Genomic DNA, 17,405 nt, shown 5'->3' on the forward strand with positions numbered 1-17,405 from the left:
CGCCAAAAAAAAAGGTTACAGTAATCATAGTAAATAGTATCTGAAAGTTCACTTAGAAGTTAATTTTGTTTTCATCAATCGGTATAAGTAATACAAGTCTCTGTACAGGACGTTGAACAGTGACATATCCTTTGCCTTGGTATTGCTTCATAGGTTCGTTTACGGTGAGATTCTTGTATTGCACGTCTACTCTTCGCACTTTCCCATCTGCACCTGGGTAAACATTTGACACTTTTCCAAGCTTCCAGTTTCCTCTCACTAAGTTGGAATCTTGTATCATAACTACGTCTCCGATTTTCAAATTTCGGTGAGATGTGTGCCATTTTTGCCTTAATATCAAGCTTGGGAAGTAGTTCGAGTTCCATTTTTTCCAGAATGTATGAACAATTGTCTGGACGAACGTGAAACGTTTTTGGGTGTTCGCGTTTTCATCAAATGGGCCATTTGGTATCCTGCTTGTGGCTCTGCCTAACAGTAAGTCATTTGGGCATAAATATGCTCCGTCCTCAGGGGATGTTGGGTGTCGCCCTATTGGTCTTTCATTCAGCAAGTTGGCAATCTCGAATAAAACTGTTTGCAATTCAGAGAAGGTTAAAGCATTTTCACCAACCGAGAATTCAATTGCTCGCTTGACCGATCTTATAAGAGCTTCAGTTACTCCATTTTGCCATGGGGCATCTGCTGGGGTGAAGATCCATTGCAATCCTTTCATGACGCCATATTCCTTAATTTTCTTCCAATCCCATGTTTTTGTTATAGCGGTTAGTTCCTTACTTGCTGCAATTAGTTGAGTACCGTTGTCAGACAATAGCTTGGATGGATATCCGTTTAGGGACACAAATCTTCTGAGTACCATCAGAAATTTGTCTGTACTATAATCTGCTGCCAGATCCAGATAAACAGCTCTTGTTCCGAGACAATTAAATATTACTCCATAAGCTTTAGAGAACGTTCTCTTCTTTACCTCGTCCCGAATTTTAAAGGGACCAAAAAGATCAATTCCTGTACTGTACCATGGCGGTGCTGGCTTCAATCTGTCTTCAGGTAATTGGCCCATCACTTGCTGACTTGTTTTCTTAGCAAGTTTTTTGCAGATAACGCATCTGAACTTAATCGATTTTACCAACTTAAGGAGTTTGGGTATCCAATATTTGGTGCGCACTTTGCTGGCAGTAGTTAGAATGCCATGATGTCCTCTTGCATGAGTTTGTGCTACATAGAGATGTGAGAACGGATGATCATATGGTAGTAATATAACTTCGTTGTCACCGTAATTTGTTTGTAACTTTGCAGTACGACTGCTTACTACATAGATGCCGTCTTTGCGTGTGATAGGACACAAACGGTTGTACTTGCCATTTTCAATATCATTTCTCATGTTCTGCTGAATCTCTTTGATCCAGAAAATCTCTGACTTTTTAATATCTTCAGGTGTCAGTTCTTGCGTTGCGCTTTTAAATGACGGTTTGGGAAATTTGCTGTAAAATTTCAAAATTCTTGCAGTGACACGTAGTAGTTTGCCGTAACTCGAATATTTGGCGATGTCAATTCGTAACGCTAGGGTATCATGAGTTCCTTCTATCTTCGTTACCATTGTAGTCCGGATTACTTCGGATAGTTTTGGCTCCAAGTAATCACGAGTGATTGGCCACTTGTCTTCTGTTTGTTTAAGAAAATCGGGACCCTTTTGCCATGTGCTTTCAAGTCCAATGTCATCGGGCTTCCTGCCTCTTGTCAAACAGTCAGCTATGTTATATTTACTCTCTACCCAATACCAGTTTTCAGGGTTTGTTCCTTCCTGTATTTCACCTATTCTAGTGGCGGCGAACGTGTTGAACCCGTATGAGCTTTTCTGTATCATGGCATGTACAATCTGAGAATCTACGATGTGGTAGATCTTTTCAAAGCGATATCTACATTCCTTTTCTATGAACACTTTTAGGCGTTTGTTCAGTACCGCTCCACACAGTTCTATACGGTCAATGGACATCTTTTTTATTGGTGCAAGACGATTTTTGGACAGTATTAAATTGCTCTCAAATTGGTTATTCTTTCTTTGCCACCGTACATATGCACATGCAGCGTATGCGTCTTTGGATGCGTCACTAAACACAACGAGAATGGGGTCGCCAATAGCATCCATTGGTTTAAGGCATCTCGTAAATCTGATTTGATTCATGTCTTTCAAATCTTTGAAGAAAATAGACCAATTCTGTTGGTTTTCCTCGGGTATAGGGTCGTCCCAGTCAAGTTTCGGTTCAGTTCCCCACAAACGGCGTAAAAGAATTTTGGCCCTTACTGTAAATGGTCCTGCCAACCCTTGGGGATCATACACGCTGTTGATCTGTGACAAGATTATACGCTTTGTGAGCTGTTGGGGATCTTGGGTGGGGACGATATCGCTCGTAGACCTTGAAGTATGTATTCGCTTGGTAGTAAAGTTAACCTTGACTTCGAAACACAGTTGATCTTCTGATTGACTCCATTTAACTCCAAGTATCTTTTCTGTTTGTTCCTCGATCGGTATATTTGTTTTTTCTTGTCTGTCAGTATCGCTTGAGAACATCCACTCTTTGACTTCAAATCCTCCTTTAATAATAGCCTTCTCGATATCTTGAGTCAGTTTAATAGCTTGTTTGCGATCGTCCGTACTTTCGATTATGTCGTCCATGTACGTATTTCTTTGTATTATATCTGCTGCTTCTGGGTATTTCTCTCTTGACATCTCTGCGGTTTTTCTCAGAGCAACGGTTGCAATTGTAGCTGACGGCTTGTCACCGAATGAAACTCTGAGCATTATGTATGTGTCGGGTTCTCTTGTACTATCCATATCCCTCCACAGAAATCGGTGGGTGTGCTGATCTAACTCTGTCATCTTCACAGTGTGGTACATCTTTTTAATATCACCAATGAAGGCTACTTTATTCTCTCGGAAACGTATAAGGACTCCCAATAAGTTATTGAGTAGGTCAGGACCTTTAGCCCAATACTCATTCAAGATATGACCCATGTAATTGGCGCTGCTATTGAACACTATGCGCACTGGGGTAGATTTGGAATCAGGCTTGAGAACTTCATGATGTCCGATATAATGCACCGGTCCTTTGTAGAGTGTTAGTTCCTTTTTGGAGAGTTTCCTTGCAACTCCTCTAGTTACCATGTCTTTTATCTGGTTGTCATACACTTTTGCGTGTTCGGTGTTCCTTCTTAGACGTTTCTCGGTCGTTATCAGTTTCGCGAAAGCGACCTTCCGGTTGTCAGGAAGATTCTGAGGATCCTTGATCCAGGGATACTCAGCGACCCAGCGATTTTCCTCTTTGTTAAAGTTTAGATTTCGTTCGATTAGTTCCAGCTCTCGCTCTTCTTGAATAGTGCAGTCTTTCGCGCCTAAGGAACATTTTCCACATCTACATCCTCCACATTTCGGTTTGCATTCTACGCCAAGGTTCTCAATTTTGTAAAAGTCTTCTATATTGATTTTGCCTACAACTGTGTTGACTCTGGCATTGATGAAATCGTGATACAGATGTGATTCTTTAAGTAACGGGTGCGTTCCTCCAATACATCGCCCGAAACGATTCCTTAAGAGCACAAGATGACCGATGTTTTGTTCTCTTTCCGGGTGATAGGCTGCATATTCGTAACCGATTAAAATGTCCACAGGTCCTGAGGGTCGCTCGATTTCTTCCTTTGTGACGTTCTTGAAAAGATGTACTATGTCGTCTATGTTAACACTTTCAATGTCTGAGGTGATCCTTTCGATGCCGTAAGCTTCGAATTCGATGACGTGACCTTGCTTATCTATAAGAGGTACCTTGTATTTGTTGGTCTTAATCTTCTCGCTCTGTGCTCCAACTTTGATGACTGAAAGTTCGACTTTGGATCCTTTAAGTTTCTCTTGCTTTGCTTTAGTGTTTGTGATAAAACAAAGTGATGCGGCGTTATCCCACATTATATTAGCTTCTCCTCTTTTGGTTTTAACTCTTTGTACTTGTAACAGGCAGGTGTCAATTTTTGTATTGTGGCATACGTTTGCTGAGGCTGAGACTTGCTGAGGTGTTTCTTCCGTCTCGTGTATAGATGGATGGTGCTTTCTTGTGCAGCCGCCTACACCACAGTCTTTCCTTGATTTGCATGTACGTTGTCGATGACCGATCTTTAGGCACGACCAACAGGCTCGTTTATCTTTGATGATCGTCTTTTTCTCTTCTATTGGCTTGGCTAAATAAATTCTGCAGTCTGCTGTCCAATGTCTTCCGTGTTCATGAATCAGACATTTTGGTTTGGGTTCTTTGCTTACTTCCTCGACGCCTTCTGTATAGTGCGATGTGCCTCTGTAATGTTGATTGTTGGTCGTCGTCCGAAGAGAAGCACTGTCGTATTCAATAGCACTCCTTTGATTTTGCAGAAATTCAAGAAGACTAGGGAACTTTTTGATTTGTCGATGTGACTTCCGTGACAACTAACCATTTCCGCCCATTTTCTTCTGATGTCTGTTGATAAAGCTTTCTCTATAATACTGACCGAACTCGTTGTTGTAATTTCCGCTTCTAGACCGAGTCTTGTGAGGTCTCTGTATCCGTCTTCTACAAGAGTCACGAATTCGATGAAACGTTTATCTTCTCCTTCCTTAAGTGTTCTGAATCTACGTATGCCGTCAATGATAACGTCTGCAATTTTGGCTGGATCTCCATACTTTTCGTCCAGTCTTCGCCACATTTCTTGCACATCGTCGTCTATGCTCTTTACCAGGCCTTCGGGTTCTTTTCCAAGACAAGAGCGTAGCACATATGCGGCATCTCTTCCACGAATTTGTGGCATGACTTGTTTGTTGAAATCTCTTTTAAACTGAGGGTAATGACGTAGTTCTCCATCAAAGTGCGGCATTTTTACCTTTTCCAGGTGTAGAAAGGAAGAAGTCGCGTCAGATTCCTGTTTTATCTGCTCTTGTTCTTTTACGTTAGTATATCTAACTACAATATGTTCAACAATTTCGTAATAATAGGTTTGGATTTTAGCTATCCATTGCATCTCAGATTCGGCTGATTCAAAGGGCAATAATTCTAACAGTTCAGCGTTAAAGGTTTTGCAATCTTGAAATTGATCTTCTATTTGTTTCTGTAAGTCTTTTAACGCAAAATTGGGCATTTCTTTTGACTGCAACGCGTGCGAAATACTTTCGTAAGAAGCTTCGAAAACAGCGCGCGCAGTGTTCCTTTTAACTTTTGCGTTGTCAATGGCCTCTTGACGAGCCGCGTGCTCGCGCGTTGCCTTTTCGCTTGTAGTGACATTTTCGACATACTTCACTTTACGATTAAATGCATTGGAATATTTTTCCTCGACTTCCGTCATCCAGATTTCTTCTTCGTCCACTAAATGCTCGTCAGTCAGGAAGTTAACATACTCTAAGTGCTTCCCTTCCAGTTCTTCCCATGCATCAACAAGTTTTGAGTAATTGGTTTCTACTACCTCGATTCCTTGGCTTGTCTCTATGGACTTGATCAAAATGTTCCGCTTTCGTGTGAAGTTTCCCTTAGCAATTCGCCGTGAATTCTTAGCTTTGTCGGTCATCTTCTGTTCCAGTCGTCGCTTAGTAGCTAACCACACTGGATTTTGAATGTATTGCTAGCGAGGATTAACTAACCACGGTTCTAAACAACTCCATTTATTACACCAGCTTTCTGTCAGTCGCTGTACTTTTCACAAGGGAGGTTGAATAGGGTTCAAAATCTAAATTACAGCAAATCGCGTTAGTGATATGGAAAACAGTTATCCCTTATAATCAAGCAAAGATATTTACCCAGTGGTATCTCACAGTTTCTCTCAATTCCTCTTACTAGCAAGTGACTTAAGTTGCGTAATCATGTCTATGACGTCACCTAACAAATTCTAATCACGGATTGTTGGCGATACAGTCATTTTATCTCTCATATGGTAAGCACTGTAGTCGCCGAATAGAAAGTGTACGCACGCGCCCTGCTAAAGGAAACATACACAAATGCATTCAACTTTATTTCATCCCGGAATTCAGAGTAACTACAAGACGTACTATCTTGGGAGACATTACATTTACAGCTGAAATACATAGCATCTATGGATTCATAACTAAATTAATAGAAAATATTTAAAGAAAAATTAATTAATTTAAAAGAAAAGCGGCTATACAAAATGTTTCCCTGGATTCTTATTTTAAAACCTGTTAACTCAGTATCGCATTCCACAACTTAGCTGATTAAGCAAGGACACAAAGACTTAAGGCCACAACTGGTTGTTCTAGGTTTATTGGGGGACAGAATGTAACTTCCGCAAAGATCATGTAAATAAAACGGGGAGGAAAACTCGGTTGTTTTTCATATGTAGTAATAGGAAAATCATTCAAAAACAAACTTTTACACAGAAATATGAGAAAGTTTTAAATACGCTTATTGCATAGAGATACAGACTGAGTTTGACTTCAGTAATCTACAAATATAAATCTCAGTGTTCTCTTGTTTACATTATACCGTTTTTTCAACAAGAAGAACTGAAGAAAGACTACGCAGCTTTTTCTACACGAATAACAGCGAGAAAAGCGCTACTTTGTCGCGAATATTCTATGACAAATATTTGTTTAGAAATCAAATGGCTACATTAATTAACAGCACACACCAGGGCTACTCCTTAGTATCTGGCTAGAAATGTTCTTCTCCCTTTTTCCTCTGGCCGCGCTTCAGCCATTTGATGAGGACCAGTCTGGTGCTTTTCAAGTTGCCTCGTTCATTTCCAAACGAATTCTGGGTAATGCTGCCATTCCATGAGAAGGGAAGACCTCCGGTTGTCATTTCGTCGATTTTTTTACAAGTGTCGGGCCACCCAGTCCTACCAGCAAAGTACAGCATCGATTGGAGTTTTTAGCTTTCAAATGTTGCCCAAATTGTATCGGTAGGTCCTGGAATTCGTGCACAGAAAGGCCAGAGAGACAACTTCATTCGTGAACCGCCTTGTTTACAACAAAGCATTTTAGGCGTCCCAGTCTGCGCAAAACCATCTCTTACCTCTGTCTCCAGAAGACCAGACACGCACGGTTCTTACATCTACGTTTATGCCTGTACAATCAACTGAAATGTCAATTGCTTGTAAAAAGCAGCATCTTTATTTTGGTATGGTACGTATCGGAGAGCCAGAACATTTGCGCATGCGATGACGGAATGTTTGAGCAAGAGAGAAAAATGCAGTTTCTCCAGACGTGGCGCTGGAGCGTCGTACCAAACGAGTCATCCCGGGATTTTGACCCGTGCGATCGCTTTTGGACGCAGTTGGCCTCTTGCTGCTTTCTGCTACCGACCTTGCCTCCCGGTACGGCATTGAGGGAGAGATATGTCGGCCCCTAAACCATATGTGACAAATCCCACGCCTACTCACAGCTCCATCAGACCACCCTTGTTATTACAATTTAACGTAAGATTTCGATGGCTTATAAATTTAAGGCAAAAGTCATTTTATCTCTCATTTGGTAAGCACTGTAGTCGCGGAATACAAAGTGTACGCACGCGCCCTGCTAAAGGAAACATACACAGATGCATTCAAGTTTCTTTCATCCCGGAATTTAGAGTAACTACATGACCTACTATCTACCTTGTTATAATAATTACGCTTGTAGATGTTACATTCATATTGCACCTTGGCACGCCATTGTTTATACACGCATGATTTTTTTTCCAGGAATAAAAAGGGCCTTCTGTCGCTTCTTGATTATTCTTTTTAATTTAGGTGTGATCCAAGGTGTCACTTGAGCAGAACCTGACATCTTTCAGGGGAAGAAAACGGTTGACTGATTTTGTAATTATGAATTGAAACATGTCATATTTATCTTGAACGTTTTTAAGATTCAACACATTAGACCATTCATACTGTGTTATCCACCTTTCGAAGTCGTTTATCCTGCTTGGACGGAGGTCCCTAGTGTACACACGTTGATTCGATGGTGCATGCTGATGTGGAGCGGTTGCAGGCTTTATCAATAAAGTGTAATGGTCACTTCGGCCAAGTTTCGGTAGCTGTATCAGGGATGAAAATAATTGCATCTGATTGCATCTGATCAAAATGATTCGGCCAAAAAGGGACCAAAATGACGCAATGTGTAAAGCAAGAATACAATGCAAATTACCATAAAAACAAGTGATCATCAAATTAATGTCAAATGCATCATAGTACTGATACCCACATTACCTCAGTACCTCTGTAAGTTAATGTATCAAATTAGATCAGCCACCAGCGCACTTCTTAGCAACTGAATTGACAATTAACGCCTTTTATCGTGATGCTCTTTTCTGTTACATGCAATGCAAAAAGGTGACAAGAGCATGAAAGATAAAAGACTGCCATCACCACGGTTCAAAGAAAAAACAGGCAGCATTCTTGTGCCAATCTTCCAAACAACGGTGTACCTAAGTCACCAAACAAACGTGTTGGGTTATTCTACAATTATCACTACCAACGCCATTGTTTGGAAGCCTGGCACATCAATGCCTCTCATGCTCCTTTGAACTGTGATGATGGCAGCCTGTTACCTGACACCCATGTGCACCTTCTTAAAATAAAAGGGTGCTAAATTACTATTAATTGTTGCATCACTTTCCTTTTTAGCAAATTGGTAGCATATAAAAGGACTCATGTGATAATTATTAATACTGGATCACCCTCCATGAGAACACTAGACAGGAATGTCAAACAATGGGTCTTTTAATCATAACGGTCTAAGCTACATGTACATTCAAATTTGTTCAGACCAGAGTAGCATCAAACTATGTCTCGTTGTCAACTTGTTTGCAACACAAACTGTAACTTTCATGGAATAAACCTAGATATACATGATGAAGGGTGATATAATTTTGTAAAGGAACACCAATCACTAGACTAACTGCTTTGTTTTGTAGTTGAATAAGTAGTGATTGTGGATTATCATCGTAATACTGTTTTCTTCAGTTGATTTATGGCCCAAGTGCAGAGCAAGCAGGCCATAAATCAAAGGGAAAAAACGAGGATCCACAATGTTACCATATAGACGGAGAAATCAAGGTGAGTAAGATGTTTGTTATATCCCTGTGGTAATCAGCCATGCGGGAAAGGAAACTACCAGTGGTTGAAGTCAAGCAGAACGTTCAATTGCCACAAAGATTGCCATGTCAAAACCCGAAATAAAACAAAATCCTGGCTGTTTTACATAGTTGCTTGCAAGATTCAAACAGTTTTACAAGTTTATGCAACAGAAATGACATGAAAAACTTGCCAGAAAATGCTTTATCAAAATTTCAAATTTTGTGAGCCGTACTGTAGAATATGGCCTGCTAATTTAGCCAATCACAGTGCACGTACTATCTCAGTGCTTTACATTAGTCATACACGTAACGTATACTCTTACTGACTTTGTCACGAACATGGTCCATTGGTCACGTCAGGATAGGTTGCTGTCAATGTAAATGTGTAAATTAGACACTAAATCCTTTCACTAAACAATAACCAGCTAGTGATTGCAGTGGTGATAAATTAAAACTTACTTTCTGTCTTTCTTTACGATAGATAGTTACAAACAAGGATAACGATGAAAGTCATTAGTTCGTGACACTAGTGTCAAAGGTTCACTTTTCCAATCCAACCAGCTTCAGGCTAACCTCCCACAGCTTCTTTGCAGCAGCATCATCTTGTGCTCCCTTCGATTCTTCAACAATGTGACAATCCCTTAAGTACTTGCCACTGACGCCTTCCATCTCCTCAGAGACAGCACAGTAAATAGTTGTCTGGGCACCTTGCTCTGACGTCTTAAACACATACCAGCGCAAAGGATAGAAGAGAGCACTGGATAATATGGAATGTCGTTGTAACTCTGTGGTGACGGCCCCTGGGTGCAGAGAATTTGCAGTGACATGAGTGCCTTCAAGGCGTTTGCTAAGTTCCCGAGTAAATAGTACGTTTGCCAGTTTGCTATCAAAATACGCGCCCCAGCTGCTGTAACTCTTCTCGTGATGGATATCATCGAATTTTATCTTTCCAGTTCCCATTCTGTGAGCTGAAGAAGACACGTTAATTATTCGACTCGGCTGCGAATGCTTCAACCGCTCAAGGAGTAACGAGGTGAGGAGGAAATGGCCGAGATGATTCACACCAAACTGCATTTCAAATCCATCCTCTGTCTTCTGGTACGGACAAGCCATAACTCCAGCGTTGTTTATCAAGATGTCAAGGCGAGGTTCGCTCTCCAGAATCTTGCTCGCAAACGTACGGACCGATTCCAAAGAGGCCAAGTCTAGCTTTTCAAGAAAAACGTTTCTGTTTCCACTGCGATCCTGAATTTCTTTCAGTGCTTCTTTGCCCTTTTCGAGGTTTCTACAACCAATGATTACCCTCGCTCCGCGTGCAGCTAAATCCAATGCCGTTTCTTTGCCGATGCCTGTGTTTGCCCCGGTGATGACAACCGTTTTACCTTTGAGGCTTTTTTGGCTCTGGCATCTTGGTCCTTGGAAGTACCTTTTACCGGCATACAGTGCTACAATTGCAGCGGCACCGATCGCAACTTGAGCAGCCATACCCACTACTGTTTCAGTGTTTGCTGTGTCATGCAGCGATGGCTCGGCCTCAGGCTCCCCGGTACAAATAACAAAAACATATGTAACGAGTATCCAAATCCTAGTATTGGACTGGAACTAGCTTGCAATGGAGGCTAATGCGGGGGAATATGCATTTGAAAAGATTTCCCCGCATTAGCCTCCATATTGCAAGCTAGTTCCAGTCCAATACTAAGAATACGAATATGGTCTATTGTAGATATAAATTAAAAGTTAGTATGTTATTCATCCTGTTTATTGATCCTGTTATCCATCCTGTTTATTATGATTATTATAATCCTGTTATCCATCCGGTTTATTGCGAAATCTCGCAACTGTATCATGTAAACGAGGAACGACCACTCGTTCCGGTGGGAAATCGGCCTCCCGGTGGGCTGGAACGGGTAGTACATGCGTACTTCTCCTGATAGACGCCATATTTGCAATTTGGATTCAAGCTTGTTATTTTATCGATATGTGTTTTTAGCCGGAAACAAGACGCCAATTAAACGTTCACGTGGGATGCACTGATCAAAGCAAGCAACAAGCAGCGGTTGTAAATAAAAGTTTTAGAGTCTGTCACAAAATTCCTTGGAACAGTACACGAATATACAGACCTGAACCTTTCGCGGCTCGCTCTCCCCTAACAATGTTGCTTACACGCGAGTTTCTCAGACTGAGCCTATTTGGGAAACAACATTGTGGGAGGGCGAATTATTGCAAAGTGTTTCAACAATTTCGTCCACGGCTGTAGTTGTTATTGATATTACGGCTGTTGTATCAGCTCAAACCTCTTCTTTCATTTTCATAGTTCCGACCAGTTGGAAGTCAGTGAACAGTATGATCTGTCGAACAGACGAATAAGTTGCAGAGGGTGTTATTAAATGTTTACGTATTGTGGAAAAACGGACAACAGTAAAAGCACCATCAGCAGAACGACTGCAAATGTAATACTGGGGTACGAGAGTACAACCAAAAAATTGAACGATTTGATTTGACTACAGTTGATATTTGCATTTGTCAAGGGAAAGATAAGTACGGTAGTATAAAGAGGCACTTTTTCAAGGGAGAAATTTTCCGGTTTTTTTTTTACTTCAAGTAAAGGTTAAGGTCACACCCGTCGATCGCAAAAAAGGTATGTAAAAAGATCAAATATTTCTGGAGATATTGATAAATACGTTTTCGCCGGAAGTAGAAGTTCATTTTGATTGGCAGCATATGTAGACTATCGCAGCGCTTTTCGCGGGAAACCGTGCATCAAATAATGTCTTCGTTCGCAAACGTTCGAGGTATTTGTATATAAAAGCATCGTATTTTACTTTTTGTGGCATTAAATCGTATTTTCAGAAAGTATTCATTAAGCAATGATGAACCACAAGCCACTTGAATATCCGAAGTCTGGCGCTAGCAATAGGAAAAATAGGCACACACTTGCGTACATGCGTCTACTTTGTATACATATTAAGGCAACGTACTTTGTACCCTAACTCATTTCTCAGCCGCTAAGCAACAGGGAAAAGAGTCCGTCTTGAACTGGCTTACCCAACAGTTTGATTAACGATGATTAGGGCAGTAATTGACACCAGGAAATGATGCTATTGTAATCACATATCACGGTGATATCTTTTCTTAAGGTTTTTAGATACTCCTTGATGTGAGATTGTGAATAAAAGTAAAATTGTATTATCTTTGTGACATTGTTGGATACGACTCCCGCGGTCGGAGAATTCAGCAAACGAGCCTGGGTAAGAAGATAATGTTAATTGGTTACAATAATACTTACATTATACAATATGTAATCCACATGACCTTTCAGTATCTTTGTAAAATTTAAAGTATGTGTGCAGTCTGTTTTGTACACGTCTCACCCACAATGTTGAAATGTTAAAGGGCCACCGACAACCAGTGTCCTTTGCGCGCCTTTGTTGTTGTTATCATCCGGGCAATCGTCTGAACTCATGGTTTTCAACATCATCCCGTGAAGAAGAACTTCTGCGAATTCGCTGTTCGATTTGTTTTTTAATCCAAACGCCTTCCTCCTTTCGTTCCATAATCTTATAAGGTTGAAGTAGTGAGCCAAATAACATGGCGCTTTTCCTTCCTCGGCGGACTACTTTTCTTCACAGTTTTCATTTCGCTTTTAACACGAACACAACACTCAAGTAACGCCAAAAATACAATATTTAAACATTAAGGAAAATATTAACAAAGTTTGAAGCTACTGGGCATCCAAAACACGACGATGTGAGGCGATGGAATTTGACTTTTCAAGAAATACTTGTTTCTGTATTACAGAAAATGGCGCCGATAGCTTGCACGCCCGCAAAGACTTGTGGTTGTCGGTGGCCCTTTAAATGAACAAAAGAATTCAAAATCCGACGTTCAATATTCTATTCATTGCATTAAATTATCTTAGTCTTTCCTTTGTCTTCCCCTCACCTGGGGTGAATAGTCTTCACTAGATTAGTGACAAAGGGGTTTTCATGAGGAGGAGAGAATTGGCCAAAGGGGATAGCACCATAATATTCTTTGTATGTCCACCCAAATTTTGAGTATAAGCATTGTTTTTGTTTTCTCTTGGGAACATTGTAAGTCCCAAGACAAGTTAAATTGCTCCATATATCATGTTCATGGGTCTGTTCGCTGCACTGAGTAGCGCCACGTACGACCAAAATAGAAGTTGTGGGGAGGAGTGGTAATTTTCGAATTTTGGAAACCTTTGGGCAAGATTTATTTATTTTTCCTTTTCTGTATAATCCGCCAGCAACTTGAAGTTCGCCGATTTGACAAAAACTTATTGAGATTTTATAGCATTGACACCCAAAGAAAGAGCAGAAATTTTTGAAAATAATTAGGCCGCAGAAAATATGCCGAAAACGGATAATTTTTATATTCTTATTTGAATTAACTGTTACTGCTAAAAGATTGAAATAGAATTTTTCATAGACCTCACTCATTTCAACGATCTCGTTATAGCTGCCTGATTTCAGATCCCAAATGACCAAGAGAATGCAAAGAATGAACTATGTAATTCAGTACCTTTCGTGGGAAAACCAAACGAGAAAACAACTGTCAGGAGCTTAAGTATAAAAATAGCCCATGCAAAGAGACCCATGGAGGGATGTCAGTGGTGTCGCCCGCCAACCCGCCAACCGTCACCCGTGGAAAAGTGCTGCCGGTGTACAATTGCAGTCAAGGACACAGCCACACATTGTTTACCAGCATACTTACGCTCCATTGAAAAGTATCTTGCATTAGCTTGACTAAACTCTGCACTTTTGTTGGATCAACTATACCGAACAAAGTGGGTCCAGGATTCTCCCCAACATCATTAGCCATTCTTAACAACAAAGCCACGTATACAATACAGCCCAATAAGTATACAGCTCGAGTAAGTAAAACTATCATCGGCCCTGTATTCCAGATAAGACCGTCAAACTTTACAGCAGCTTTTGTTTTTACAAAATTGTTGTGGATACCAATACGAACACGGTATTGTTCGATCGTTACTGAACTCCCATGATTGTTAGAACTAAATCATTAGCGTTGTTTGTTATTTTGTTGGTTGTTACCTCAACAGCATGAGGCAACTGCAGTTTGTTTCGCCTCAACGGGCGAGTTTGTTTTAATGAGTACAACGGCTTCGTTTAACAGTAGTTTAACAAGCACAATGGCTTTGTTTAGCTTTTTCAGAAGGACAACAACTTCGTATATTTTAAATTGTGTTAAACACAATGAGAATCTGATCGAGATTAAACGGTGATCAGCCACGGGCACCCAACGAGCATATTAAGCCAAAGCCTTTGAGAGACATTTCTAGCCTCCTTGCATGTAATGTATAAAGACTGTCTAAATAGATATTCTTATCACCTAGAAGACTTTGATCTGTTCGGAAATCTTAGCTGAAAATTTAAGTGTCCGAAATTTTAGGCAATGATATCTTCATTTCAGAAATTGCTGGCTGAAAGTGGCCTTCTAAGGACTTCTAAGAACTTCTCAGCAAACCATTTGCTCATCGGAAACTGGTAGGACCGTGCCATACTGGTGAGCAAATTGGGTAATGGGACATTTAAAACAAAGCAACTGAATTGAAATTTTCTTTGTTTTAGATGTCCCAGAGCGCAATTTGCTCACCAGTATGGCCAGTTTTTGTGCTAGGGGACCGCCAGTTGCAAAAGGCCCATTACACCCCTTACGCTTTGTAAATAGCCAACTGGTCGCCTCTTGCCAATTGGGGTTCAAGTTTGAATTATTTCTTTCATATTATTAAAAGTGGGGTGCCTGTGAACTACTGTAGCTTGATAGCAAAGTGCACTTCCACTCTAAAAAAAGCATTCGCATTATTACGTACATTTACACGCTTTGTTCTGATTGGTCAATTTATCTCACCGAGTTAATGGTTTTAGATGCGCTCCGTTCTGAGAAAGAATATAGGTTAGGGTTAGGGTTAGGGTTAGGGTTAGTGCTAAATACCGATTTATTTATCGCTTTATTGGAGGCATCACTCTTCTTTAACTTGCCGAAGACAGATAGATATGAACCTGAGGAAATGACGCAGTTTGTTTTTTAGACTTTTGATGGGACGGCTTAAATAACATAATACAAAAGTCAATGCGTGTACAAAACACTTAACACTTAAGGTTAGGGTCAGAAAAAGGTAAAACGATCTAAAATCACTCGGTTATCTCTATCCCTGGACAACCCCCTCGCCATTTGACAAAGAGTCGTTAATTAAGTTCCATTATTATATAGCTTGTGTTTGTAGCCGATATAAAGCGCGCTCTGATTGGCTAATTTGACTGAATTGTAGGGCATTATTCTCCCGTAATGCCCACGGGCCGATTACGGGCTTGCAAATAGCAAAAGGTAATTAAAAAGCCATATAATAAACCACTTACTAACCGAGCTACAGTCCCGGACAAAATTGTTGAAACACTTTACAATACTTTGCCCTCCTACAATGTTGTTTGGACAATTGGGCTCAGAAACTGAGGTTAAAACAACATTGTGAGGGGAGAGTGAGCGGCAAAAGCTTCAGATCTGTATAGTCGTGGACTGTTCCAACGAATTTTGTCACAGACTGTAGCTCGAGCCGTACTGGGGAATATTGGCCCTCGGTCGTTTTTGTACGGACCTCGCTGCGCTCGGTCCATACTGCCACGACCGCGGGCCGATATGCCCCAGTACGCCCCTCGCGCTCGGTTAGTAAGAGGTTAATAATCTAACGGGACATTTCATAAGGCGTTTACAATAACAGAAAAAATTTATCGAGGCAATCTGAGGTAAGGGCAGAGAAAGCCAAAATTAGACATTACATGCAGATAAGACGCTTCCTAGTGGTGTTATCGCAATCATGAGAAAACCCGCGCTATTTGCCTCGAATGTAAATCGTAGAATAGTCATGGCGTCTTTCGACTCACACCACCTGTAAATCATTGTTTCTATTTTTTCCCTTTAACTTCTGTAGAAGGAAACACAACAAAATCTTTTCGAGAATCTCTACGTTCAGATCTAAACCTATCCCCATATGTCCGTAAAACTCAGGTATTCGAATTATTTCGTTGGTTTTTTTTTTTCAAGGCTGTCAGAGATGTCTTAGCGACAAGTCACTCAGCCTATGTGGAGTGTTAGGGGATAATTACCATGTGACCCACCGGAAATTCAAATTGAAGTCATGTGAGTGGGGGGCGTGCAATAAAATCTCGCAGAATTTCAGTCCTGTTTTGTCTAACGCGAACTGCTCAGAAGATAGATTGGAGAGAATCATTGAACTGACATTTGTCATGCAGCTACCACTGACTTTGTTTGTACTTTGTTCAAGTCTTGTTGTCAACACTGAAGGAGCTATATTGAGGCATCAATATCTTGGACCAGCTCAGCCGTGTTCACCCGCCATCTGCAAGCTTCCGAGCTGCTGGTGCAGTGGCACAGATATCCCAGGAACCCTTCCGAAGGATAAGGTGCCACAGATAATTATGCTCTCCTTCGACGCTGCTATAAATAATCAGGTATGTTTAATGATCTGTTTTCGTCACGATTGTTCACCTTGAAAATCTCGACTTCTTGTGCTTCCAGCACTTTTAAAAACGCCTGAAGACGTGACATTCAAAATCTGCTGGTGTCTCAACAAGAAATGATTAAAGGTTTTATCAATTTCCAATGCAGCTTGAAGCTTGGAGACTGTAAGGAATTTTTAAACTGATTATGGTGATAATATAATTGGTCAGCATTTGGATTGACAATTACTCTCAGCGTGCCTCCGTGCCACAGTTACTTTGAGTGACATGCAGTAGTTGCGAACATTTCGTGAGTGACTGAAACCACATTACTGTCACTTTGTTGTAAATAATCGCTTAAAAAGATTTCACTGATTATCTCCCTGATGCTGGCCCTGAATTTGGTCGTTTTGCAGAAAATAAAAACCCAAATCATGACATTTTATTGGCCGGTGTCACATGTGTCTTGACGTGCCGGAGAGGTCAACACGGCCGTTTCTTCCGAGCAGAGTCGAGTTTTCTGATTTTCTCAGCATTCCGTTCCGTTGAGAATCAAGGATAAAGTTCTTTGCCCAAATAAGCTGGGAGTCCCTATGCCTGTAATCATTGGCAACGGTGAACCACTTTCGTTGTAAATCCCTGAGGTTGGGCAAAAGGCTGCAACTGCCTGACAAGTAATGAATGGCGGTCTCTGGGTTCCGAAATTTGCACAGTAGTTGTTAGCGTGTGACTATTTTTGTAGGACGCCTTTCGACCCTAACATTAATGACCGCCAAAATTGCCTTAAAACGAGTTCCGAGTAGTTTGAGACACAATTAGTTTCCTTTTT

The 17,405-nt window shown here is 40.8% G+C and overlaps 1 protein-coding gene and 1 pseudogene across 1 annotated transcript; both read right to left on the reverse strand.

Annotated features, from left to right (window-relative positions):
• Positions 1–52: 52 nt before the first annotated feature.
• Positions 53–3,952, reverse strand: LOC138023088 (uncharacterized). The gene has a single exon (XM_068870121.1). It carries the CDS (start codon positions 3,950–3,952, stop codon positions 53–55), a length of 3,900 nt encoding a protein of 1,299 aa, XP_068726222.1.
• A 4,753-nt stretch (positions 3,953–8,705) lies between these two features.
• On the reverse strand, positions 8,706–10,604 carry LOC138023951 (retinol dehydrogenase 13 pseudogene; annotated as a pseudogene).
• Positions 10,605–17,405: the final 6,801 nt, after the last annotated feature.

This window comes from Montipora capricornis, chromosome 11, assembly GCF_036669925.1.
Source record: "Montipora capricornis isolate CH-2021 chromosome 11, ASM3666992v2, whole genome shotgun sequence".
NCBI lineage: Eukaryota > Metazoa > Cnidaria > Anthozoa > Scleractinia > Acroporidae > Montipora > Montipora capricornis.